Source organism: Pinus tabuliformis, chromosome 2_1 (assembly GCF_031772625.1).
Source record: "Pinus tabuliformis cultivar Carrire ecotype Pingquan chromosome 2_1, CPIR1, whole genome shotgun sequence".
Taxonomy (NCBI): Eukaryota; Viridiplantae; Streptophyta; class Pinopsida; order Pinales; family Pinaceae; genus Pinus; species Pinus tabuliformis.
The window spans coordinates 661375515-661403300 of NC_142299.1; the positions used below are offsets into that span (position 1 = coordinate 661375515).

At 40.1% G+C, this 27786-nt stretch overlaps 1 protein-coding gene across 1 annotated transcript in view; it reads right to left on the reverse strand.

Moving 5' to 3' along the window:
* URE (urease) overlaps window positions 1-27786 on the reverse strand; it is a 393081-nt gene that overhangs the window by 243805 nt on the left and 121490 nt on the right. The window contains exon 4 of the mRNA XM_089403154.1: window positions 14987-15129. Coding sequence (XP_089259280.1) covers window positions 14987-15129 — 143 coding nt within the window. The remainder of the gene's footprint in view (window positions 1-14986; window positions 15130-27786) is intronic.

The following is a 27786-nucleotide window of genomic DNA, read 5'->3' on the forward strand; positions in this document are numbered from 1 at the left end:
GCAAGAACCTGTGGTGCTCCCAAGTGGGTGTGGGGGCATAAGGACATCCTCATGGGTCTCCAAGTGGATCAAAAGTGCCTGTAGACCATTTGTAAGCGTTAGAATGATGATGTAAGCCCTTCCTCTGCAATGGGAGACATCCTCTAGACCCTGGAACATCTACCAAGTGTATGGTGCAAGTATGGAGTCGGTTGGGCATGGTGAACCAAGTACATCATCCTCATCTAAAAGGTGGAATACAAGCAATCAATGAGTGGTACTGGGGATCCATGAAGTACTCTATGTTATGGTGGAGGCCCATGGCTTTCAACGCTCACCCTATAAGTACCAATGTGGCCCTTTGGAGGGCTAGGACCCCGTATAAGGAGACCAACCCCCAAATGGAGACCCACATGCAATCCTACATAAGATCCAATGCGTCCCCTTGCCCTCCAATAAAGCAAATCATTAGAATAATCAAGTAAAAGAGCTTACAAGTCATCGAATCAATGGGGCACTTCATCGTGGCATGCCCTTCCATAGTGGGCTTTGGCATGTACAAGTGTCTCCAAGCTCAATAAGGGGGTTAGCCAAGAACCCTATTATTAGGTGGTTTCGACCTTTAAAGGGGGGGACGTGTCCATGGTACATCCATCAAGTGGAAAGTGACAAGTGACATAATAATGTAACAGAGTGGGGGTCACGGGAATGATCCAAGCCACATGTGATGGGACAAAGGGTAGCTATAATGAGGGAAACCCACACTTAGGTATATGAGTGTAGGAGGGAGAAATTGTGGTACATAAGTTACCCCGACCTTTGTTTTTCCACCCTTATTCATATGTCTTTCGCCTTTTATTGATTTTTCTTCGTAACTGCTCAGGGCTCCAGGGGATGAGAGCATGATGCATGGTATATAGCAATAGGTACCCCCTTTTAAGGTGGGGCATTTCATTTCCCACCAGGGGTTGGGACAATCATGGGTTCCTTAATGTGGAGGGGGCTCATCTAGGGCCCATAGGAACCAGGGTGATGGCCATATATGAGGGGTAGATCTTATGTTTGGCTTTTTCCCATGTGCTAAATTTGTATGTCCCGACCATCTTTTGCATCTTGTGGTACATTTTCCTGTTTAGAGTGGCCAAACTATGGTTTTTCTTTTCCTTTTAGCTGCATCAACCTCTGGGCATCATTCTAGGACCGAATTAAGGTGTCGAAAAGGGGAGGGGGAAGGCTAACCCTATGTGTCATGTGGTCCCAAATGGGAAAAGAGATGAATGCGGCTAAAATGAGTGGAAGGGAATGATGTATATGGTGTCGGGAAGTGGGACCACACAACCAAAATTGGGATTTCCCATGTAGTGCCAACCCTAAAGCTAATGGTCAGTATAGGAGATCCAACAGGACTAGGATACAAGGATAACCATGAAATCGGGTAGTGCAGAGAAGAGTACAGACCTAGCCCACTCTTTCCGCTGAATCCCCCCACCAATCCATGCCCCAAAGTGCCCATGACAAGTAAGGAAAATTACTCAACTATTTCAATGAAAAGCCATACCTTTGGAGTCGGGAGGCCTGCCTTCAAACATACAATCATAACAAGTGAGCGAGGGACCACATGGTTGACTCAGGTGGCATAGATAATGGCACATCAAGCTATCTGGTCGCTGCAAGGGGTTGCTTACTGACGGCCGAGGACCATCTAGGAGAAAAAATTTCTACCGTACATGCTACGCACAAGTGGTGGGTAACATACCCATCGACCTACTCTTATAATCTCTAGTTGGGACTCCAACGACCAAGATTAAAACATAATCGATGGTTGAAATCATATATGGATCGATCTGTGTGAATTTTTAGACGATTCACAAATTATCTCAATTAATACTGATTAATTAACCAATTTTCCTAAGTTTAGACTAAGAAACATTAAAAAATAGGTTAATAATCTAATTGAGACATCTCTAGGTGGAATTTCCAGAAACGATTTTTGGGTTATGGAGATCTCTTGTGTTTTAGCCTCTCCACAAGGTTTCAAGACTAGAACACCTCTGATGCTACAAAAACTAACAGAAAAGGTTTGCTTAATGATGAAATCAACAAAAGGAGATGGCAAGTTGAAGCCTTAATTAAGATTAGGGTTTTGTAGGGAACAAATTACCTAGGGTTGATGATGTTAGCCATAATAGGGAAAATTATACCATTAAAAGAGAGATATTTTGAGTTATAAGGAACAATCAAGGTGGAAACAAGCTACAAAAGCCACAATGTCCTCAAGAGGCCCTAGTTGAGTTTGGCCCTATGCCCTAGCCCTAGCGACTTGCCGTAAAGGGCTTAGGAAGATAGAAAAGAAGAAAAAGATAAAAATGTTTTATGGTTTTTGACCACAAAAAGGATTTCCAATGTGTTTCTCTACTTGGATGATGGAGTCTTTAGGGCTAAATTTAAGAGATACCAAATCTATGCATGGAGTAAGGGGGAAACCCTAGTTTTAGTTGCAAACCTTGGCTATCTTTTTATGAGGGAAGAAATTAATTAGAAGAAAGCTCTCTAGAAGGTATTCTATGGCATTGAAGGGAAATAAATTTAACATGAAACTATCATCCAAAATTTTCAATAAAAATATGCCTTTAGACATGGAACAATAAAAAAAATAACCCTAGCATACATTCATTACATGAAAAACCATAAAAAAATCTGCAATAACACTTAAATTTTTCCAATAAATTGCCTTCTTTCAATCCCAAAAAGACATCTCCAATACATAAACTAGTCTCCAATAGCAATAGCTCCAAAAAGATCACATCTCCACAAGTAGCGAGTAGCAAAAAGGCTAAGTTGAGCTCTCTAAAGGAGGTCGAAATCCACAAGTGATGATGAACAAATAGAATGGAGTGATCCTCCTTTTATATGAGGTCTATCACATTCATTAATCCAACTAAAAGCCCTATAACAAGTTTGATTATGAGTAAACATGAAGTGGGCTACAAGCCAATCCAATAGCTCAATAAAACAAAATATGCCAATAATTTCCCACATGTGTGAGCTGAAATCCCTCTCTAAGCATGACCCTCGTGCCTTTTTAGGGCTAATAAGGCTCCAAAAGTGTAAAATATGGGCTACTTGCACCTCCAATCATCATGATCAACAATAAGTTGAGGAAGCATCCTTAAATCAAGCCTCAAAACGTCTCCATGTGTCCAAAAGCCAACTCTAGGTGCCCCGTGTCATCTCCATGGGCATCATCTAGACAACATGATGCACTCTCTCTCTAGTATTAGGGCTGCATGAGGTAGTACAAGCCCTCCCTAATCATCCTAGGATGATGATCATCATCTAGACTATAGTATTCAAAACCGGCCAATTCGAACCTTAAATGGCCAAACTGGCCGGTTCATTAGGCCAAGGTACCTGACCGATAGAAAAACTAGTTTTTATGTGCACGAGCTAGGGTTTTAGCATTAACTGGCCATAAACTGGTTGGTTCATTACCAGCTCGACCACGGACCCCAAGTGAGTTGTTTTTTGGCTTTTCTGAGTAGTTTTGAGGGAAACTAGGGGTTATTTCCCTCCAAAAACAACCCCTCCAAGCCTTTAAAAGGATGCCTCCCCTCTCATTTGCCTCACACATCTCAAGATTCTCAACCCTAGCAATGTTGGAAATCAATGGTAATGTTAAATTCTTAAAGTAAAAGTGACATTTCCTTTATCTTTCATTTTCATCCTTTTACTTAAATTTTTAACATTACCATGAAATGACTTAGGATGTTTGAGAGTGGTTTCAACCTCATTGGATTTCATATGGAGAAACTAGATTTTTAGATATCACTCAAAATCCAACAGACTTAATGGTTTTCAGGATTTCAAAATTTAGGAGATTGCAATGTTTCCAATTGATTATGTCATGCGTGGGAGTATGATATTAGCATTTCATCAAGAGCATGAAGCCCTTTAAGTACCATGATGTTGGTGGCATTGATTGTTGAACTTCATTGATGTTGGTGGTGATGGTTGTTGAACTCCTCTACCATGGCCTTAACAAAAATGTACCCTTCACTCAAAGGAAAATAATTGGTTAGGCATGCTAAGCTTTTTCTACCGTATTATAAGATTGAGGAGATGAACCCTTCACTCAAACCAAAATCATTGGTTAGGCATATTAAACTTTTTCAATTTCTACCATATTATAAGGTTGAGCAATCCAATTTAGAAGACTTTGAGCTAGAAGATGTTTATGTAGCTCGTGTTGATGATCCCATTTCAAATAGTGTTGAATCATGATGAGTTTCATGAGTGATCATGTTGAATAGTGATTCGTAGTTTTAATGTCTAGTTTTGTTGCTACTATGACTACCACTGAGGTTGCAGAGGAGTCTGAGGAGTCCTTAGACTCTGAGGCAGATGATGTTTATGTAGCTCATGTTGATGATCCCATGTCTAGTAGTGGTGATGAGTTTGATCATGATGAGGAGTGATCATGTTGATCATTGATATATAGATTGGTTGTAGGCTAGTGAGCCCATAGCTTGTAGGATTGTTTTTGGACTCTAGAGGCCATTTAAACTCTCATTAATTATTTATTTTGTTGTTGATATGTATTGCACTCGGTGCCATTTTGATAAATTTACCTTTACATGGTATATAAATGAGTAAACTTTGTATATTTTGTCTCTATTGGTTTGGAATCATGGTTTTAAATCTTAAAAATAGTTTTTCATAAAAAAAATTAATTATTTCATGTATTTTTTTAAAGACCAGTTCATTGAGATCTCACCAGTCTAGTTTTTCCCGTTGCGGTTCAAAAACTGGTTTGATAGGTTGACCGGTCCAGTGACCAGTGCTAGTTTTGAATACTATGATCTAGACATTGGATCAAGGCATGCCTATCAAACAGTCTCAAGGCTATCATGGGGGCATGCTAGATTTGTTGGGTATGTCATTAAGATCCTCAATGCCAAGAGAGGTGAGCTTAGTGTTTTTGCATTTGAGGAAGCTTTGGGGTGTCAATCCACTGTCAAGATCAATAGAGTGCCCAACACTCTGCTATGGAAGGGAAAGTTGGAAACAATGCATTCACAAGGTCATCATGCTCTACGGAAGTGTTGTACGGCCTGGGCATCATGTGGAGTAGGAGTGGAATAGGTGTGCCCTCAAGGCTTCCACTGCTATTGTACAAAACCACTTGGAAAGGCCATCTCAAACTAAAGTGAAAGAAACCATTCATTAGAGACAATGACCATAAGTACGTCATAGTGGGTCATACCTAATTATTAAGGGCATAATAATACTTCAAACGACGATCACCTTCAAATATCTAACTACAATAAGTCTCGTATGTTAATTATTGGCAGCTAAGGAGAAATTCCCTAGCCCACATTTTACTATGAAATATTATTAAATACAAGGAATTTGATTATGGTCATGAAGTCTGCTTCAATCCATTGGAGGGAAAATAGTAATTTGAAATTTTGAAATTTTGTCTAAGTCAGCCTCATGTCAGGTTGACCCTAAAGAGACACCTATTCACATTGGAAAACAACTATAAATACGCCATTAGGGTTATCTCCAAAGGAAGTTTCGATGGCACACATGGTTATGTGATTTTTGGATACATTAGGGTTATGGTCAGTGATTTTTGCAAGGGTTTTGGCTACAAGACGTTGCTCTACTATATTCTCACTCTTATGTTATAAGTTCTACTTTTGCTCTACTAAAAATACCCTACATTCGCACTGCTTCAAGACTGCCCATTAGCAAGACCCTATTATGCTCTCTCTAGATTTGTATTATGATATGCTACAGGTATTCATGATGCTCTCTCAAGACTATATACCTTAAGTTTCTCACAAGGATATACGACTCTCACTGAGGACTCTCACTGCTTCAGTCTTGCATCCCTGTTCTATGACTAGTCTCACCTCTCCGCTCTATGCTCTTGCATTGTTGAAGACTTCTCTATCTATATAAGACCATACTCTACCACAGGACTATACTATACCACAGTGCCTACAGTCTCTCACTACAGGAACTCTGCATTGGCTTCAAACTTTTCTCTCACAGGATTACTCACTCTCAGTGATATAGTCACGCATCTTCTTGATCTCGAATTGGCATCTCTATAATATATATATATATATATATATATATATATATATATATATGATCTCATGCACAGTTCCGCATCTCTGTAATGTATATGATCTCGATATTAAAGTCCTTACATCTTTGTTCTATCAAGTGGTTCGTCTATCTGAATCTTTGTGGTTCATATCATTATACACTGACATCACCAATTAACATCATTACATAGTTTGTATACAATCAAAACTTTGTCTTACATAGTTTGTATACAATCGTTAACTGAGTGGGCTCCTCCCAGCTACTGCGTCTTCCCCTCCTGGCTCAGAATGCTGGCACAGCCTCTACGTCACCTTCTCTGCACTATGTCACTCTTCCCTCTACGTCTCTAGCTCTGGAACAACATTGTCTCTCAGGGCAGATGCTTTTCTGCTGCAAATTTTCAGATTTCTTCTGCTAGCGTCTTCAGTCCTCTTGCGATCTGCAATCGCTCTGATACCATGTGAAAATTCATGAATCTAACACATCACAAACCCCTACTGCAATATCTGGTTTATTATCTCCTACTTGTTATTGACATCAAGTTATTTAATAATTTAAACATCGAAATAAACACAATTGCAGCCTTCACAAACATACAGATCAGCAACTGAAATAAACTGAGACAACACAAGGGACATTGTTATTTTTGGACAATCGTCCTCGGAAAAACCCAATGTGGGAAAACCGGTGCAGCATATAGAGGGTTTTATTATTAAGCAGATTCTTAATACAACTAGGGTGCCAGAAATGGCTCACCCTTCAGAGAATTTCCTTGACAGCAATACCTCTATCCGGAGACAGATATTCTGGCTCATCAACAACTAGATGAACGATCCCACAACAACTCTAGTTGTTCATTGTGCTAGACAGCAAAAGCTGCTCCATGCACTCTCTGGAACTGCATCACCCTCTCTGGCTCTGCGTCAGCCAATCAGCTCTCAGTTTGTCCCAATGAATCACCTTAGCGCAGCCTCTAAAGCCCTCTGTGTCCTCTTGGCCCTCTGCGCTAGCCTCCTCAGCCTCTGCGTCAACCCTTGTTGCCTCTGTGTCAGCCCTCCAAGGCTCTGCGCTGCCTCGTCCGGCACTTTGTTGCCTCTCTGATATGTATTCCTCGGCCTCCTGTCGAGTTGACCCTCACTGCAACTGATCATTTGTTCGATTTCCTCAGCAAACCACTCTGCTGCCTCTCTGATATGTATTCCTTAGCCTCTTGGTGTCTTGGTGTATCTCCAACTAACCCTCAAGCATCCTCTTATAGTTTTCCTGTTGACAATTCAACAGTCGAGATTAAGTCCCTAATCAATGGCTAAGATTAGATCTGGATTGATCCTCGTTATCGTTAATTTGGGGTAGCATCGGATGTGCTCTAGCCATGAAAATTGGTGGAGAGGCTAAAGCACATGAGATCTCCAAGACCCAAAAATGGTTTGGACAAATTGTACCCGGTTTGGGAGATATTAAAATAATTAATATTTTTGTTGGAGTTCCTAAGTCTAAACTTAGAAAAAATAAAATATTAATGGGTATACTGGGTTAGAAAGTTCCAAAACTCATGGATCAAGCCAAATCTAACATTAGTCGTTGATTAGAGATTTAATCTCGGTCGTTGAAGGACCAAAGAGAAAAGTATAAGAGGAGGCTTGAGGGTCAGTTGGAGAAGACACCAGAGTGATCAGTCATTCATTTTGCTAGAGCGGGGTTGCTAAGAAAAAGTGAATCATTGATCAGCAGCGAGGGACAATGAGTACTCGACAGTACTGAGAGATCAGCGCAAAAGCAGGGAGAGAAAGAGCAGCAACCAGTTCAGGCCACGCAGAGCCCAGCAAAGAGTGCAGAGGCCAGAGAGACTACATCATCCACACAAAGGCTGTTGGAGTGATGCAGAGGGTCTAAGAGGTTGCACAGTGCCTCAAAGGGCTGACACAGAGCGTCCTGGAGCTGACGCAGGTCAGCAAGAGGCTGACACAGAGGCCAGAAGGGCTAGCGCTGAGCTTCAGAGTCATTGGAGAGGATTTCGTGGGAGAGGTTTCCTGAATACCTGTTTCCGAATGTAGAGGTATTGTTGCTGTGTATTTTTCTCTGTCGGGTGAGTCGGTTAAGCACCTAGTTGTACTCAAGGAAATACTACATAATAAAAAACCCTCAGAATAGCTGCATCGATTTTCCCGCATTAGGTTTTTCCGAGGACGTTTGTCCGAAAACAACAGTGTCACTTGTGTGTTTGTTTTCTTTCAGCGCATGATCTGTAGATGTTGAGATTGTATTGTGTTTATTTCATTATTTATATGTTTTAAATAACTTGTTCGAATTTAACAAGTAGAAAAAATAAACCATAAGAATATAGATTAAATTTCTAACAGATAGACTTAGAAATTTCAACATGGTATTAAAGGGTGGTTGCAAATCACAGGAGAGCTGAAGGCATCAGCTAAGCAGAGCATTTGCAGCAGAATCAAATGTCCCGAGTGTCAATAGTTGATCCTTGCAGAAGTGACAAAGGAAGGGTTGACGCAAAGGAACTGCATCATCAATCTGGGCTTGAGAGAGGCCAGCGCAGAGGCTGAGGAGGGAAAAATGGGCTCACACAGAGGCCAAGAGGGCTGATGCAGTTGGCTGAGGGAGCTGTTTTTCTGGTGTCGAGATTGCATAGAGCCAAGAGGATCAATCCTTCAGTTGTTGGGGCGAAGGAAGATGTGGGCAGTTAGCGGGAGCAAAGATGGTGGGGTACTATGGTCAGAACAGTACCTAATAGGGCAAAACCAAGGTTAAGGGAGTTGCTGCCGAAGCGGATTTCTAGCTAAGGAATCTGGATCAGTTTTGCAGTTGCACAGACACTCGGAGAGGAGAAACTTGACGATTGGCAGAAGGATTTCCAAGAGGGAAACCGAGACTCGGAGGGAGTCTAGAAGAGAACTTCTAGACTGGAAGTAGAGAGACTCGGAGGAGTCGAATCGAGAACTTCAGAATGGAAGTAGAGAGACTCAGCAGGAGTCCAACCGAGAACTTCCAAGCGAGAAGTAGAGAGGCTCGGAGGAGTCGACAGAGAAGAGCAAAGAGATGGCCGTGAATGGGCTGAGAGATCAGGACAGGCTAGACGGAGCGCCCAACTTTGTGGTCTGGAAGGCCAGGATCTTGTCCATTCTAGACAGACATCGTATCAAGGGATTCGCCTTGAGAGTAATGGATATCCCAGTTGACCCGGTAGCTAATGAAAGGTACGAGGAGGCCATGGCTAAGGCAAAGTGCATCATCCTTGATGGGGTCAAGGATCATGTGGTCTAACATATTTCCGAGAAGGAAACACCAAAGGAGATGTGGGACACTTTGAAGACATTGTACCAGCATACTTCCGTGCAGAGGAAGATGCTCCTGGAGAATCTGCTAAGGTCATTCCAGATATAGAAGTGAGAGCAAATAGATGTCGTCCTCAATCTATTGAAGAAAATCCGTGACCAACTGACTTCCATAGGGGCCATGCCAGATCAAGAGTTGATGGTGAGGACCGCACTTAACGCAATCTCTGAGGAGTGGGAGACATTTGTCCAGAGGATAATGGGCAGGGCGAGTCTTCCAAATTGGGAAGAACTATGGGTGGCTCTTTGTCAAGAAGAGATCAGACGGCTAACCAAGACGGGAAGTAGCAGCAAAGGGGGCAGGATCAAGAAGGAAGAGGAAAAGAGGAAGAAGAAGAACCTCTCCAAGGTCAAGTGCTTCCATTGTGGGGAATTGGGTCACTATGTGAACTAGTGTCCAAGGAAGAAGAACAAGGGAGAGGCTTCTGAGTCTAAGGCAATGCCATTGAAGGCAGAGAAACAAGTCGAGGAGGATGACGATTATGCCATGAGTGCTCATGTACCACTTGAGAAGAAGTGGGGAGACATCGAGCTGTAGTTAGGAGGACTACAGGCGATGAGGGGCAGGATCCTTGAGGTACCCAACCTCTTGGATTATACCTTGCTACGGGAGCCCTAAAGAGGAATAGCAGGATTGGCGGATGTCGGTAGAGACGGATGCGAATGAATCGGCATAGAGTGCTACAGTGCAGGAGTCCCCGGGCAGCGCGAGGCTAGCAGGCTGCAACAATGCAAGAGGCATGGGAGTGTTACAACAGTGCAGGATGGCACAGAGAAGTTTGCAACAGTGCGAGATGCAGGGAGTTGTTGCAGCAATGCAAAGGTCAGTAGAGGGAACAATTGTTAGCGACAGAGGGAGCTTCAGCATCAGGAGTGTTTCTAGCCTGACAAGGATGTCAGAAGTTGGGTGGATCAGTTACTTACTTCTCAGTAACTGAGTTGCAGTGCAGTAGCGATTAGCAGTAGCACGATGCAGCATGATGAGAGGGGATGCATTGCAGATGCAATGTTGGGAGGATGGACCAGCAACAGCATGGATGCAGAGGGAGCTATTGTACAGATGCAGCAGTGGCAGTGGCAAGGCCATGGGCGGTAGTACAAGATGCACCAGTAAAGAGGAATTTGGGCGGGGAGGCCTAGCATCAGCACAGGCACCAGTGCCGGATAATCAGTGATGCTCAGTGTGGAGCAATGTCACATGGTTTAGGTTCAAGTTCAGGTTTGGCAATGATTAGGTTCGATTTGGGTTCGAATTTTTTGATGAGGTTCGCCATTAAGTTCGTTTATATATATATATATATATATATATATAGAATAAAATAGTAATAATCAACATCAGTAAACATAAAAAATGTTATCACGGACATGGAAACTGCAAGGATAAATTACAAGCTTGAGTTGTGACATGACGTTATCACTTTTGATCTATGAACTTGGTCAACGGCTATGAGGTTTGATGAGGTTCGCCGAACCTCAAAAAAATTTTAAGGTTCACCAAAATTCGAACCTCAAGGTTAAAGTTCGACGAACCTTGTGACATAGATGTGGAGTATTACTAGAGCACAGTCCTCGCTAAGAGGGAGTGTTGATTTGGGGTAGCATCGGATGTGCTCTAGCCATGAAAATTGGTGGAGAGGCTAAAGCACATGAAATCTCCAAGTCCCAGAAATGGTTTTGACAGATTGTACTCGGTTTGGGAGATATTAAAATAATTAATATTTTTAATGGAGTTCCTAAGTCTAAACTTAGGAAAAATAAAATATTAATGGTTATTATATAAAACTGGGTTAGAAGGTTCCAAAACTCATGGATCAAGCCAAATCTAATCTTAGTCGTTGATTAGAGATTTAATCTCAGCTGTTGAAGGACCAACAAGAAAAATATAAGAGGAGGCTTGAGGGTCAGTTGGAGAAGACACCAGAGCAATCAATCATTCATTGTGCTCGAGCGGAGTTGCTAAGCAAAAGTGAATCAGTGATCAACAACAAGGGGCAGTGAGTACTAGACAGAGAGGCAGAGACAATAATGAGAGACTAACGCAGAAGCAGGGAGAGCGAGAGCAGCAGCCAGTTCAGGCCATGCAGAGCCCAACAGGGACAGCGCAGAGGCCAGAGGGACTGCATCATTCACGCAGAGGCTGTTGGAGTGACGTAGAGGGTCGCAGACGTTGTGCAATGCCTCGAAGGATTGATGTAGAGGGTCTTGGGGCTGACGCAGGTCAGCAAGAGGCTAACGCAGAGGCCGGAAGGGCCGATGCTGAGCTTCAGAGTCGTCGGAGAGGGTTTCATGGGAAAGGTTTTCTGAATACCTATTTCCGAATGTAGAGGTATTGCTACCGTGTATTTTTCTCTGTTAGGTGAGCCGGTTAGGCACCCAGTTGTACTCAAGGAAATATTGCATGACAATAAACCCTCAGAATAGTTTCACCAATTTTCCCACATTGGGTTTTTCCGGGGACATTTGTCCAAAAACAACGGTGTCACTTGTGTGTTTGTTTTCTTTCAGCTGATGATCTGTAGATGTTGAGACTGTAATGTGTTTATTTCGTTATTTATATGTTTTAAATAACTTGTTCGAATTTAACAAGTAGAAGAAATAAACCTGAAGAATAAGGATTAAATTTCTAACAGAAACACTTAGAAATTTCAACAGTTATTTAGAACTTTCTCACCCATTTTATATTAATACACATTAATATTTTAATTTTCCTAAGTTTAGACTTAGGAACCCCATTAAAAATATTAATTATTTTAATATCTCTCCATCCGAGTGGAATTTCCCCAAACGATTTATGGGTGTTGGAGATCTCATGTGCCTTAAACTCTCCACCAATTTTCATGGATAGAGCACATCCAATGCTACCAAAAATCAATAGTCTCATGTGTATTGTCTTTGAAGTTGTGCATTGTTGAATGGTGTTGTTAATTGTTTATGTTTGATTTGATGCTAATGTTAATTAATGCTCTGAAGATTAAAAATTAACTAATTGAAGTGAAATACTAATTCACTCCCTTCTCAGTATTTCCAACAATTGGTTGTCTCTAGTTGCTATATGAGATTGGTGTCTGCAAAGGATGTAGAGTAAGCTACATATTTGGCATTATAAGGACATCACTTATATAGGGAACTTGATTGTGGTTGGTTGTATCCTTTAGGTCTCGCATGTGTATTACATTTCTTGTGGTGCCTCAACAAGACCTAGTTCCAACAACTTAAGCGACTCTTGAGGACTTATTTGTGGTCGAAGTATGGTGGGGAGTGTGATCTGCCTCAGTTTCTTGGGATGTTTGCACTATGCCCAAAGGAAAAGGTGGTATACGCTTGATTAATGTTTACCTCTCAGGGAAGTGTCTTGGTGGCTTAATAAGTGGTGCAGTATTTGGAGGGACCAATGCCTTGGCAAGTTCCTACTTAGTACTGGGTGAGGTTAGTGTTGGCATCTTGGCAGATTTCAAGGGTCTTTTGATCTATATGACATTATTTCCACTCCCCTTATCTTTCAAGTTTCACGCTCACTCATTTTTTAGGAGCATCCAGCTTGCATGGAGATCTATAGTGGGGTTGATTCAATGTCAATAGGAGCATAGCTGGGCAAGGTGGGACTTAGCTTGCTAGCTGATATAGAGCTGGAAATAGCAAGGGATGTGCATTGCAAAGAGGCTACACTTTCAAATAGGTAGACTGAGTCAGAGGCATTACTCCAAGTGCAATCTATAGGATACAAGTGCTCATGCCCAAAAGGAGTGAGACCTCTTGCTTAAGACCACAAGCTTCTTTCTTCTAATTGACTCTTGATTATGGAGTTATGTGCCCTTATTTTGGAGTTCGAATTATTTAAGATGGATATTGGTATGTTGGGGTCCTTTTGGAGAGATTGGACTTGGAGTTTTGGTTAGTCATTGTTGTAGTGTGATTCTTCCTTTTGTCTTCAATTATTCGTCCGAAACATCCTCTCTTCCTGATTCTTAACACTAGATGAGTCTTGAAGGATCTTAAGGAGTGTTAGGTGGCATCTGGATAGTGTTTAGACTATACAACTGTCATATAAGTTGACAATGTTTGCATGGTTTGTCATTTATCATGGATTTCCATCTAAGGTCAGGTTGGCCAGGATTGGTCTGTTAGATGACCTTTTTCTTATTTTTCAATGCCCAAAGATAGTTAGGAACATTCTTGAAGACTGACGATTTTCAAAGCATTGTTGGAGTCGGTTTAAGCCTTGAGGACCAACATTTGAAGCTTCTGCCACGAAGGATTCACTGGCGGGCAGTTTTGTTTAGTGATGGCTCAACTTTTGTTCGTATTACCTTTTATGTGTATTGGCATTGTTTGAGGATAGTGGTGCCTTTTCTTTTATGGTTGCAGTGTAGACTTGTTTTTGATCATGAGCTTCCCTCCTTGTCTACCTTCAATTTAGTTTGGAAGGATGAGGTTTGTCATAAAATGTTGGAAAAACAAATCTTGTTGATCAAAGATGCTCAATCTTTAGATCACACTGAGTATTCCGTTTTTGTTTCTGCCTTAGTAGCTCTTTTGAAGAGGTTATGAAGTTCATTGTATATACCCTTGCACTTTTTTGTCTTCTTTTTGTAAATATAAGATGTATTTAAAAAATAATAATAATTAATTAGTGTATATTAATGATTTTGTAAATATATATGTATTATTGTACATGAATTTATAATTAAATAATAAATTTTATATTTTATATAAGTTATGTTATACATGAGAAGACCTTGTATCATTAAAATAGAAATTATATTATATATATAACATAACTTATTGTATTAATTTCGTTTTTCAACTTTTCTTAAATAATATTATTGCTACTTCCTGTAAATTTGGTAGAAATTTCTAGACATGATAAATACTCGTATCCCCACTCACAATGTTCCTGCATTCCGGAAATTTGTGCAACCTAGACTTAAGCAGAAGCTTGTGATGTCTGAGCATGTCCATGCAGCACAAACTTTGCAAGCATTCCTCCCAGTTCTTCCTATAAATGATAATATCATCCAGATATACAAGGATAAACATCCCAAGGTGTGGCCAGAAGATGTCAATGATGAGTGCATGTCATTGAAGCATTTGTGAGGCTAAATGGCATGACCAACAATTTGTACAACCCGAACTTGGTTCTGAAGATTCTCTTGCAAATACCCTAGGATTCCATGCAAACCTTGTGATAGTTAGAAGCCAAGTCAAGCAAGTACTATAATTAGTGCCTTTTAGTTGATTGGGCAGATCATTGATGATGCATCGAGAAATTAAATTTCGAATATCTCTGAAAATGCATAAGCAATATGGATCATTTCAAAGACAATTTTCGAAATAATGCATAATGCACAGACATGTTTTTGGCATCTGTATGTGTCAACATGCTGAAGAAAAGCAATGTAATGGCAAGAGAATAAGCTACATGAGCAGAGTGCCCATGTGCATTTTGTTCTCACACAAAAGCATGCATTTATGTCTCCAATTTATGTACTTGTTTTTATGTTCAAACTGCATATCTATTGAGAGAGTGGGGTGACCTGAATAGGGCGATCTGCCGTGTTAGTGACTGTAATTTTAATAGCTCTCCGACCTGGATTCAAAACAATATCTCTTTGTACTGAATAAATTTTTCCTGGCCAGCTTTGCTCTTCCATAACAGTAAATTGATCCAAACTCGGGACTGCATGCATGAACACAATTACAGGATAAGTTATTGGAAACAATTTTTATAAAATTGAAATCCTATTCTTGGATAACAATATATAGCTAGTCAGGAAAACAAGATCCAATATCATCAAATGCAACGAATAATTCTTTCATGTTCTTCCAAGGCCCTTAAAAATCCAATAATAAAAAACAATGGTTCATAGTTCCAACAGTATTGCTCTACAGGATGAGTGAAAAGATAAACAATAAACACAGTCCATTCTAGTGGCAAAGAGTGGAGAGGTAACAACTAGTTATGCATTGTCCATTATGGATTCTCCTAGATAAACCAGTGACCACTTTGGAGCATCCAAAGAACCCAACAAAACTCCTCAAGGAGTGGCACCAACATGATAACTTTGTTAGCATATAATCTTGACTCAGGTTACCATTATCACTAACATTAGTATTGTTGTTGTTGTTCTGAAATAATATCTATTCTGGGGTAACCAAACACTAATGACCCTTTCCCTAAGTTGCATGTATACAAAAATGGGAATGGATATGCATGTGATATCCAAAATGAATATGAATATGGTATCAGAAATGGATATTGTGGCTAGGATATGGTAAGTATATATATATATATATATATATATAACATGAGATAACAAATTTAGAATACGAATCATTAATTTAATATTTGGAAGAAAACAAAAAATGATTTATAACTTGATTTGTCATAAATTACAGTGAGCTTTTTTTGTTTTGTTATTCCATTGTAATGGCTGACACACCAGCTAAAAGAGCTGCCATATCAGAAAAAGCAGTAGATACTAGAGGCGCAAACTGAAATAACCATTACAATGATTCAAAAATCGGAAACATGTCATTGGCATTGCAAAGGTGTTTTATACAAAGAAATATATACAGGTATGCAAAATGAGTTCTTTTTATTATGGCATATGATATCACACAACAACATCAACCTTTTATTAAAGGGAGGATATATTTTTACATAACTTTTCCTAACAGTTACATAATGGCTGGTTGGGCTCCTCTAGAAAATAATATTTACAGGTCACATGTCAGAGACTTAGTAACTTTTAACAAAATATTGCATTACATTCATGAATTTTCCCACTAAGGGGTCAAATTGGCTCAATTTCCCTTTGGAGGTCCAATGTTCCCTTTGCTTATGGTACAGAAGTTGAAGAATGGTCCAAAGATGCCTCAATGTTCCATTAAGATGCTCAACAACCTCTACAACGTCCAATAGGTTGGCTCAACTTGGTCCTTGCCCACTCAATTTCGTTGAAGAAGAACTTGACTTGGTTGAAAATGAAGTCCCTTTGACTTGCAACGGCTAGAAAGATGTCCCTTTGCTAACTCCTTGGTTCCTCTTTGACTCCTGAACGACTACTTTATGTAATGCCCCCACCATCTTAATCAGCATTGCATTCTGGCCAATTTATAACAAATTTTGTTCAATTCAGCTAGAAGGGTGGCAAAAAGGATGCTTCCAGTCTTTTGTGCTTTTAAAAAAGGTGGCAATTAGGTCAACTCATTCTAAAATTAAAAAATTAAAAAGGGACCCACCAAAGAAGATTATAAAAGGAGGAAAAGAGCTCATTTTGAAGGTTACCAAATTTGACCATTTCTCTTATTGCAGTTCTCAAGAGCTCAAGGGAGTTCATTTGGAGGGTTTTAGCCTTTAGGGAAAATCTTCCATCTAGTTTCGGTAGAAGAAATTGCAACCCTAACTGGAACCCCCAATTTCAGTGGAAGAAATTGCCACTCTAGTTGGGTTCTTCTTGCCAAAAATTTGCTAAGCTTCCATGGGTGTCAGTGATAAATCATTTGTAGAGGAGCTACCATTGCTATAGAGGCCGAAATTCTAAGTGTGGGCCGTTTTGGTTATGATAGGGAAGCCACATTCCTTAAGGGCCATTTTGGTTATGACAGGGAGGCCAAACCCATTCTTACAAGCCAATTTCTCTTGAGGAAGGCCAACTTGCTGCCCAAGAGGAGGGTCAAGCTGTTGGGAAAGAGGAAAGGGGCCGAAACTTATCTTTATGAGGCCCGAATTTCATTGTTTAAAAAGGGTCGAACTATTGGGTGTTTCCAGGCAAACAAGAGGCTTGGAACAAGCCAAAACCCATTCCCAAACAGTGCCAGACTAATGGGTTACGCCCAGAATTTTTTGGAAGCCAAATGGGTGTTTTCAAGAGCCGGTTCTCAGTGTGGTATGACCAGTAATTTTTTGCAGGCCAAATTGGTTATGTTTGTTGGAAATACTGAGAGGGGGGTGAATTAGTATTTCTTGGCAATTAACAATTTATAATCTCTTCAGAGCATTAGTTAATCTTCAGCAGTATTTAAAATTAATCAGTATCAGATAGCAAAAAGCAATAAACAACACCATTCAACAACTCGCAATAATCAAGACAGTGGACATAGAGATTTTTAGGTGGAAAACCCCCTCCGGGTCAAAAACCACCGAATGCTTCTTAATATTTGTCTTCTTCAAAAGAATAATTACATCAAGTTTTCAGCTCTAACTGAAGGAGGCTCCAACCCCTTGATTTACAGGCTCCAACATGCATGATGCTCCAACACCCTAGATCTTAGGCTCCAACCTGATAGATGCTCCAACACCCTGCGTACCAGCTACAACTAGACGGACGCTCCAACGCCCCGTGTAGGCTCCAACGCCCCTAGCACCACCCTGCCACCATGAAGTGTTGTCAGGCTCTAACCTGAAGGTGACTCCAATCACCTACCTTGCACCACCCTGCCACCCTGAAGAGTCGGCAGACCACGTTTCACAATTTTCACATTGGATCCCCCTGTGCTCTGAATCAATATAAGAAAATTGTAATGAAGATACAGTTGCTCTGCTTGGTAAGTATATCATTGACAAATCCTGGCAGCTTCATTGCTCAATCTAACCATTGCACAATCGTTCCTCAAACACAATCTTGCCTCTGCTCAATCACAAACCAAATCAAACCACTGCACAATTTGTCAACACATAACTTTGTTTTTGCTTAGATTGTATTGCAAGACCTTAGTTATCACATTGTCAATATTATCATCAAAAAATATTGGCAGTCCAATCACAATCATTACTAAACTCACTGTACTTGTTAGCCAAATACCACTGTATATGAGAATTGTCATGACGCATAAAGTGTTATTGTCTAAGATTCAATTATTGTGACAAGTCATAAACCATTGTCTCACATCACACACTATCTCATTGTAATCACCTTTTCCATACAAAACAACCAAGTCAATGTTACAACGGGATTGCCACTATAAGCACTGACCAATTTCATCTCTATTCAAACTATACAACATACCCTATCTCAGTCAATTATGTATAGATAACTCAGCCAAAAACTGCCTCATCAAGAATTAACTATAACTTTCCTTAGTATAGTTAATCAAGGACAACATCAATTCCCACAAATACCATATCAGATCAATATTTATCTTACAATTTGATATGCCACACGTCCATGACAATATGCTTCCACTGTTACTCTTAATCAGTCAATATTGTATGTCAAAACGCAACTTCATAAGAACACTGTTGAGATCGTTGGCATTCAACATTGTCACAATTATACACACAGTCATGTTGTCTCACTGTCACATATCATTGTCTTTTAGGTTACTGTCACTTGTCAAGTTAAGTCAACAAGAGTCACTTTATCATTAATGTTGTCAAGTCACACCAAAGGTCATTGTTTCAATAACCATCAACAAGAGTTAGTGTCAATATCAATTGATGGAATAATGGATCATTTTTCAAATATTAAATAATTAAAGTTATTGTTTTTAGTGAGACATTTATGGAGAAATTAGTGGAATGACAGACAGAGATTTGTGGATGATTGTTGAGAGAATTATGTGTGATTTGTGGAGTTATTGATTGAGAAATTTATGGAGATGAAAAATCCTGACACCTCTATTGAATTGGTGTGAGAGCTGGTGTGTTATTCTTAAATATTTCATACTCTGTAATTTATTTTTACAATGTTTTCTTTCATTTGCTATCAGAGCCACTGGTTATTTGGGAGAGTAATTTAAAGCTAGAATTAGGAATAGAGAAACAATTTCCATAATAAGAACATTGGAGAATTGTTGTATATAGTTGAGCGTCTTGCATGGAGCAGATTTGTTAAAATTATGAACTAGGGCCAAATTCCACTTTGGACATCCCACTTGATGGAGATGATTTTTGCATTAAATTCCTCTTTTTGAGAGGACCAAAATCGATATAAAGATCGTCAAATTTGGATAAGTAAAAGTGAGTTTTTGAATTTATTCTCTCACACGAAAATTATCAAGGTCGACCTTATCTCTATGTCAGCTCAACAGGTCCAATAGACACATTTCTTGGCCCTCTACCGAATTGTATAAATAGGGGTGCCTCCACCTTCATTGGTAGACATCCTAAGAGCATTCTCACATGGATTTGCTCTGTGATTTTTGGTGCAGTTCTGAGGCAGGAAGATAGGAGGCAAGGAGCTCGAGCTGAATGAGGTTTATTTTTTTGGAAGGATTCGGATTCCTTGCAGACCTAGCCGCAGATGTTTGAGGCCTTAGGCAAATCATGAAGGACAAGTTTTGGACACATTTTGAGGCTGATTTCCTTGCAGACCTAGGCCGTAGCTCAAGAGGAAGGTCAGAAGAGTTCTTGTGCATATTTTAAGGGTCATATTCTCTTTGTTGAAGCCGCAGGATAGGACACCTTCTACAGTGAGTTAGAATGTTTGTTTTGTGGGCTGAGTGGGCTAGGAAAGCTCCTCTTCCCTCGCTGCATCTTCTCCTTGTACAGTGCAAGTGAATAGAGGGTTTCTTCCATATGTTTGGGATATTGATTGATACTAACAGATCAGTTTCATTAAGAAAAGACCGCGTGAGACATTCCCTTATTAAAGGTGAAATGCGATACTATATTGAGATAAGATGCACTTTTGATGGTTTTCTGAGTTCATGATCGAGTCAATATCAAAACCCTAGAACAAGTTTGGGTTCCAGATCTACAGTTGTTACATCACCATGTTGATCAAACTTGTCTGCCTAGTATAGAAGCCTTTCTACCAGCTGCTTTGTCTTGACTGATCATCGGTTAAGGAAGATCTTGACTGCCATCATTTGAAGGCTGAATGGAAGAATTACCAGGGTTGCCTCTTTATCATCGTTTGTATTTTCTACCTCTTTCTCTGTTGAACAACTGATATTAATAATAAGAATTGATCAAGGGTTTTCCCCATCTTGGGGTTTTTCCCTGGCTTGAGCCATATCATTGTGTCCTCTTGTCTTGGCTTTGTCTATATCAATTAATTGTATATGTTCTTTCTTCAGTTACTGTCAACATGATAATAATTCATGTGATTGCTAATGGTTTAATAAATGGGCTAATATGGAATTCTGAAGTGGTTGTCCTATGCAAAGAACATGAAATTTCAACATGGTATTAGAGCTAGGTTGAGAACAAGCCCAAGCAAGAGTGAAGGAGTAAGCAATCTGAACACACTATCCTTATTCCACCTCTGAACTTTGTTTTGTGCAACTGTGGATCTGAGGAACAAATCGTAGTTGGTATATGGCACAATTTTCTTCGTTTAGAAATGGAATTCAGATTGGGCATAATGTTTAGAAGACCTAATCCGAGGTCTGAAAGTGGTTAAATACTTGCAGCTAGGGCACATCTGAAAGAGATCAACACCTGTAGCTAGGACTCATTTTGGATCATATAGAAAGGGTCTTGTTTGATTCACGTCTGTGGAAATTTGGGGTTGTTGCTTATCTTGTGCAGGCCTTGGCATTAAATTCTGAAGAAGACCGAGCCTTTTTGCATACATCAGAGCTTATATACTTGCACATTACTGAACAGCGAAGATATCTGAAGATAGGGTTTGGGTTTTTATTTACATTCAGAAGTTTGGGATTCATTGGTTACTACAGTTGATTCGGTCTTGTTTCTTGACATCAAAGTGCAATGAAACTTTGTCATAAATGGCATACCTCACAAGAATTGTAATTCTCTGTGGATTGGACAGCGAAGGAAAAAAAAGGGGGCCATCATTACATTGTAGTCTGGACAACTAATCTGGCTTGCGAATCCCTAAAGAATTGTAGCCCTTGGCCTTAACAAGAACATCAATCAAAAGTCAAGGTCACTCTGTGCAAAAGGATCAGTCTTAAGGATTTTTTTAGACTACGGCATGATTGCATCTTTTGGCCCTCTCTAGGGCACTAACTATTGAAATTTCTAAGTCTAACCGTTAAAAATTTTATCTGTATTCTTCTGGTTTATTTCTTCTACTTGTTAATTACAAACAAGTTATTTAAACATATAAACATCGAAATAAACACAAAACTATTTCAACCATCTGTAGATCAACAGCTGAAAGAAATAGCAAACACACAAGTGACACCATTATTTTTGGACAACTCGTCCCCGGAAAAACCCAATGCGGGAAAACCGGTGCAGCTATTATGAGGGTTTATTATTATGCAGTATTTCCTTGAGTACAACTGGGTGCCAAACTGGCTCACTTGATAGAGAAAAACAACTGACAGCAATACCTCTCTATTCGGAAATAGGTATTCAAAAAATCTGTCCCACGAAACCCTTTCCAGCGACTTTGAAGCTTTGCGCTGGCCCTTCTGGCCTCTACGTCAACCCCAAACCCCTCTGCGTCAGCCCTCTGAGGCATTGCGCAGCCTCTGGGACCCTCTACGTCACTCCAGCTGCTCTCTGCGTGGATGACGCAGTCCCTCTGGCCTTTGCGTTGTCTCTGCTGGGCTCTGCGTGGCCTGCTCTGGCTGTTGCTTCTCGCTCTCTGCCTTTACGCTGGTCTCTTGGCACTGTCTCTGCTTCTCTATCCAATACTCACTGCTCCTCGTTGCTAATCACTTATTCGACTTTGCTTAGCAACCCCGCTCTAGCAAATCGAATAACTGATCACTCTGGTGTATTCTCCAACTGACCCTCAAGCCGCTTCTTATACTTTTCTCGTTGGTCCTTCAATGGCCGAGATTAAATCTCTAATCAACGGCTAAGATTAGGTTTGGCTTGATCCATGACTTTTGGAACATTCTAACCCAGTTTTATACTAATACCCATTAATATTTTATTTTTTCTAAGTTTAGACTTAGGAACTCCATTAAAAATATTAATTATTTTAATATCTCCCAAACTGGGTACAATCTGTCCAAACCATTTCTAGGTCTTGGAGATCTCATGTGCTTTAGCCTCTCCACCAAAGTTCATGGCTAGAGCACATTCGATGCTACCCCAAATCAACACTAACCTTGTCACAAGGATTCTTCCAATGCACCTAGTTCTGCGGCTCTACTTGAAGATTGTTTTCTCCAGTAGTATTACTGAGCACTAACTGAAGTTCTATGCGACCTTATACAAATGTCATCCTGAAATTCTGGGATATCTCCTTGAGCATTGATATATGTACCTACTCAAGATCAAGTTGACTTCAATTAAATGGCTTAATGGAATGATATGAGCTCTGTATGAATCTGATGCAGGTCAAAGATCTCTGTTCCTAAATACTTCGGCTCATTACAGTGGCAATAGTTCTCGGTTCAGCTCAAGGTCAAATTTTCTATGGTTACATTTGACCATTTCAAATCCATGTGTTAAAGTTCGAGTTTTTTTTTTATATGGACTTGATTATGCTTTGAAATAACAATTCCTTGTGATCATCTGAATCAAGTTCCTATAGTTCCAGTTTAAGCCAACACAAGCAATCCTGTCATTGAAACAGTTGCAGCAGTGTAAGTTGGTTATATATATATATATATATATATATAATTCTGAGTGAGGGTTTACAGTTTTCATTGTCGTTGCACATTGATCCTCAATGAGAAGTGGTTCCCAAGCAGCTGACAGAGGCATATCACAAGCAATTATCATCAGCACTTTTGACAACAGTAAAGAATTTTCATTATTTGAATATTTGAAAGTGGCATGACACATATTAAAGGGTCTCATTGAGAACATTGAAGACAACAGTGTCTCGATGCAGATATTGACCTATTGATTTTAACATATGTCAGAACTGAGGTTGAGTAGAGGGCACTTGACAAACTTGGAACAGTGAAGTAGAGCATGTTGATGTTAGGGTTTGTTGTAGCATGTTAGTCTGCCCACCTATGATACTATCTGCAGTTGGGCATCATTCAAATAGGTGGCATTTAGAGTTATGCTTGTGGAAGAACAGAATTGCAGTACATATCATTTTGTTAGTGGATTGGATGTACAGCTGCTTGAGCTGATATCAGATATATCTATATGACAAGTGATATTGGTCAAAAGTTGTAGAAGTTGAGCATTGGCATAGCCTCAGCTTGTATTCACAGCTTTCCACTGTTATAACCTTTTCTTTTTGTAGCATTTGATCCTTGGTACATATAGGGTTCTCTCTGAAGTATCTAGATTCCAGAGTGTGGCAGATAATGTTAGGAACCGTGCTAGTAAGGGTCGGGACTCTAAATCAGGATTACATAAGAAACCCTGACATAATCAGACTTGAACCAAGTTACTCCATTAGGTCATATCAAAAAGTTGTCAGAAGGAGGTCTTGAAGCAGTTAAAAATTTGGTTATAAAGTTTACAATACGAGCAAACTTGAAAGTCTTTTCTTTTCAGTTAACAGAGAACCAACCCCTTAGTGCAGCCCCTATAATCATAAGGAACAGTGATTGGATACTTGGAAAGCCCAGATTTTATGATGCCTGAATAAAAAGGACCTTCATATAATGGAGCAGCTGATTGTCTGGATGATCTCATAAAAGGAATTTATTCACCCTGGTTAAAGAAGGATCATGATGATAAGGAAGTTTTCTAATACAATTGCAGTATGATAAAGTTCCATATTAAAGAAGAAGGGCAGATTGATGAAGGCTTAAGAGGAAGCTATAGTATCTCTGGATGTCTAATATTTTAATTCTGATGATATGTTATATCTCTAAGGCTGCATGGAAATGACTGTGGCTCATAAACCAAGGAATACTGACAGGAATGCTAGCAGGCTGTAGACAGCTTGACATTTAGAAGAAGTCATGATCACAGGTGCAGCCATTATCAGATAATAATCGTCTCATTTATCAAATTGAGAGGGAGTTGAATTCTAAAGTTAAATTCCTAGCCTTAATGCACTACTTCTTAAAAGCATGGACAACTTGTGGTTATGACTGCCTATGGTCTGTTGTACTATGCCGGGAATTTGAGTTTTCAGAATAAAGAAAAGGCATAAGCCCAGATCTTGGAAGAAAGGTTTGAAGTCTCCCTAATTTCTTACCTCAAGAAGATAGGACCATGATAGGATCCTCTCATGCATTATTGATTACAAAGCTACCTTCGGACTTTGCAGAAAATGAATAAGAGACTAATCATTACATATTGAGTCTCCATGGGAGTTGTCTATTGGACCTTCGTAGCAAGTATAACATAGAGCACCACCAAATCATGGCATGATAAGTGTATTAATAAATTATCTACAAAGTGGATGGGCCAAATAATGATCAGGGTTGCTAGATGGATGGTCTCCCTGAGTAAGAAGGAGTAAGAACAGTTAAGAATTTTCTGCAATAGACATGAAAGAATCAGAGGATTGTTGTATGCTACTCAAGATCTATGCCAACAGATCTATTGAGGGGAGTGCGTAGGCCAGTCTAAGTGTTTTGCAGAGGAGAGAGAAGGTCATTCGACATTTCTATTTGGCAGAAATGGCAGTCACATCTCCAGGAGGGAGGTGGCGAGATTTAGAGTTGTAGTTCGAAAGAGCTACAAATGGGCAGGATCTTTGAGGAGTCCACCTCCTAGATCAAATCTTGCTACGAGAGCCCAAGATTTAGCAGTAGCGAGATGGACTTAGTGTCAGATGATGCAGTGAAGTGTTTGGAGGACAGATGCAATAGCTTGGGACCAAAGACTGATCAGTGCAGAAGATTCAAAGGGTTAAAATCAGCTACAGTCAGAATCCAACATTCATTGTATTATGTTGAACACAGTTAAGTTCAACTAATTTTGGATGTTTCTCAGTTGCTTCTCTCAGCGACTGAGTTGCAGTACGGATGCAGTGTTAGCAGTGGCAGTGTCATGGGCAGCAGTACAGTAGCAGCAACAACACAGTGTTGGTGGCAGCAATAGTGCAGAAAGGAGGTGCTTCAAAAACAGAGCAGCGTGTAGGTGAACATTGTTGTTAGAGCACCTTCCTCACTAAGAGGGAGTGTTATTTTTTGGTAGCACCAGAAGTGCTTTAGCCTTGAAAATTGGTGGAGAGGCTAAGGCACATGAGTTCTAAAGAACCCAGAAACCGTTTGGTGAAATTCCACCCGATTGTATTTTATTAAAATAATTAATATTTTTAATGGAGTTCCTTAGTCTAAACTTAGGGAAATTAAAATATTAATGGGTATTAAACAAAATATGGGTGAGAATGATCTAGAGGGCGGATCAAGTCATGTTTTAATCTTAGTCATTGATTAGAGACTTAATCTTGGCCGTTGAAGACTCAACAAGAAAAGTATAAAATGGAGGCTTGGGGTTCATTTGGAAACACACACAATGAGATTAAGGAAATCGATTTTCTGAGGTGAAAAGTTCTCAGGGGGGAAATCGATTGGGGAGATCTTGCAGCTGAGGGGCAGTGAGAATCCGGGAGAAGGACTTTCTGAAGAATACTGACAGAGAAGCAGAGAGATCTTGCGGAGAGGCAGCGCAGCAGCCAGGAGAGCTAATGCTGGGCTAGTCTAGGCCCACGCAGTTTTGACGCAGAGCCAGAAGAGCCAACGCAGAGCAGAAAAGTTGTCTGTCACGCAGAATCCAGAACTGTCAGAACAGCAGGAACTGTCGGAACAGCTGGGAGAGCTGACGCAGAGGGCAGAGAAGGTGATGCAGAGCCAGCGCAGAAATAGTCGGGGTTAGCCAATCTTGTGCCGGATCAGCCAAAATTTTGCAGGGTGAAGTGAGGTAAAACTCACTCAGATTTTCCGCCAGTATTTTCTCTATAAAGGATTGCTAGATGAGCATCCTAGATTTGTATTCAGATATTTCTCCTGCATAATAATAAACCCTCAAAACTGCTACACCAATTTTACCGCTTTAGGTTTTTCGGGGATTATTGTGTCCAAAAATAAGTGTGTCCTATATATCTTGTTCTTTGCTCTGTTTTTTGTTTCATGAGACCAAATATTTAATTAGTGTAGGCTGCAGAAGTAATTTGCTTCAGTTTTCAGAAGAATAACTTGATGAATGTAATTTAAAAATCAAGTAGGTGAAGTAGATTCAAATTTTCCGCAGTAGGGGTTCCCTTCGAGTGTAGGAATTTTCACAATGTATACATCCAAGTGTGGGCTTCCCTCATTAGAGATACCCTTCTACCATGGCATGTGGCTTGGAGCCTTCCCTGTTACCCCACTACGCTCCATCACTATTTCACATCACACCTGCCATCTGACAAATGTACCATGGACCTGTCACTCCCTTGGAGGTTGAATCCACCTAACAGGGTCCTTGCTTAACCTACTTCTTAAACCTGGGGACACCTATACATTTTAAAGCCCATTAAGGAAGGGCATGCCACTATGAAATGCCCACTTGGTTTCATGATTTGTAAGCTCATTTGTTCAATTGTACTAATGAATTGTGTACTAGAAGGCGAGGAGACACATTGGATCTTATACAGGATTGCATATGGGTCTTCATCTTAGGGTTTTGGTCTCCCTATATGGGATCCAAGCCCTCTAAAGGGTCTTAATGGCATTTATAGGGTGAGCATTGAGAGCCATGGGCCTTTAGTATAACAAAGAGCAAATACCCACGCCATGGGATCCTCAACACCACTTCTTTCTTGCTCGTGTCCCACTTTTTTGATGATGATGATACACCTGCACCACCTTGCCCAACTGGCTACACACTTGCACCACACACTTGGCAGTTGATCTAAGGCTCAGATGGAGTTTTATCTCACCTAGGGAGATAAGTGAGGGCTTGCATCATTGTTATATCCCTTACAAATGAAGCATAGGCATGTTTGATTCAGTTGGAGACCCAAGAGGATGTTCTTAGTGCCCCCCCAGCGACTTGGGAGCACCATAGGTCATTTGCTTGGAGATTAAGGGGGGGCCCTTCATTGTTGTTATTGGAGCCTTCCTATTCATTATGGCACATGAGGGACTTCATTTGGCCTTCCAATAGCCCTTCTAGCTACTTTTCTATCATTTCAACACTCTTGAGAGGCTAATTATTCATGTTATGGAACTATTTGGTGGGCTTGTCAACAAAAGTATTGTTATTTTGCACATTATTTTATTATAGGGGTATCATTAAGCTAAATTAGGCTATTTGAACCCCTTGGAGGATTGTATAAATATAAGAGAGGTGTTCTTGCTTATTCATCATCACTTGGATTTGGGATATATCTTTGTAAAGATTTCGGACTTGCAATTTGTGGAGTGATTTCGATGATTAAACGCATTTTGATGTGTGGAACATTTTCACTATCTCTCTTGGAGCTTCTATTTGGCAAGTTTATGGATGGATATACTCTTTTTGTCATGCAAGTGCTCTTTTCATGTGAATTTAAAAATGTTTCACGTCAAATGTACGGAATGCTATGTCATGATTTTACTTGTGCCCTAAAAATTA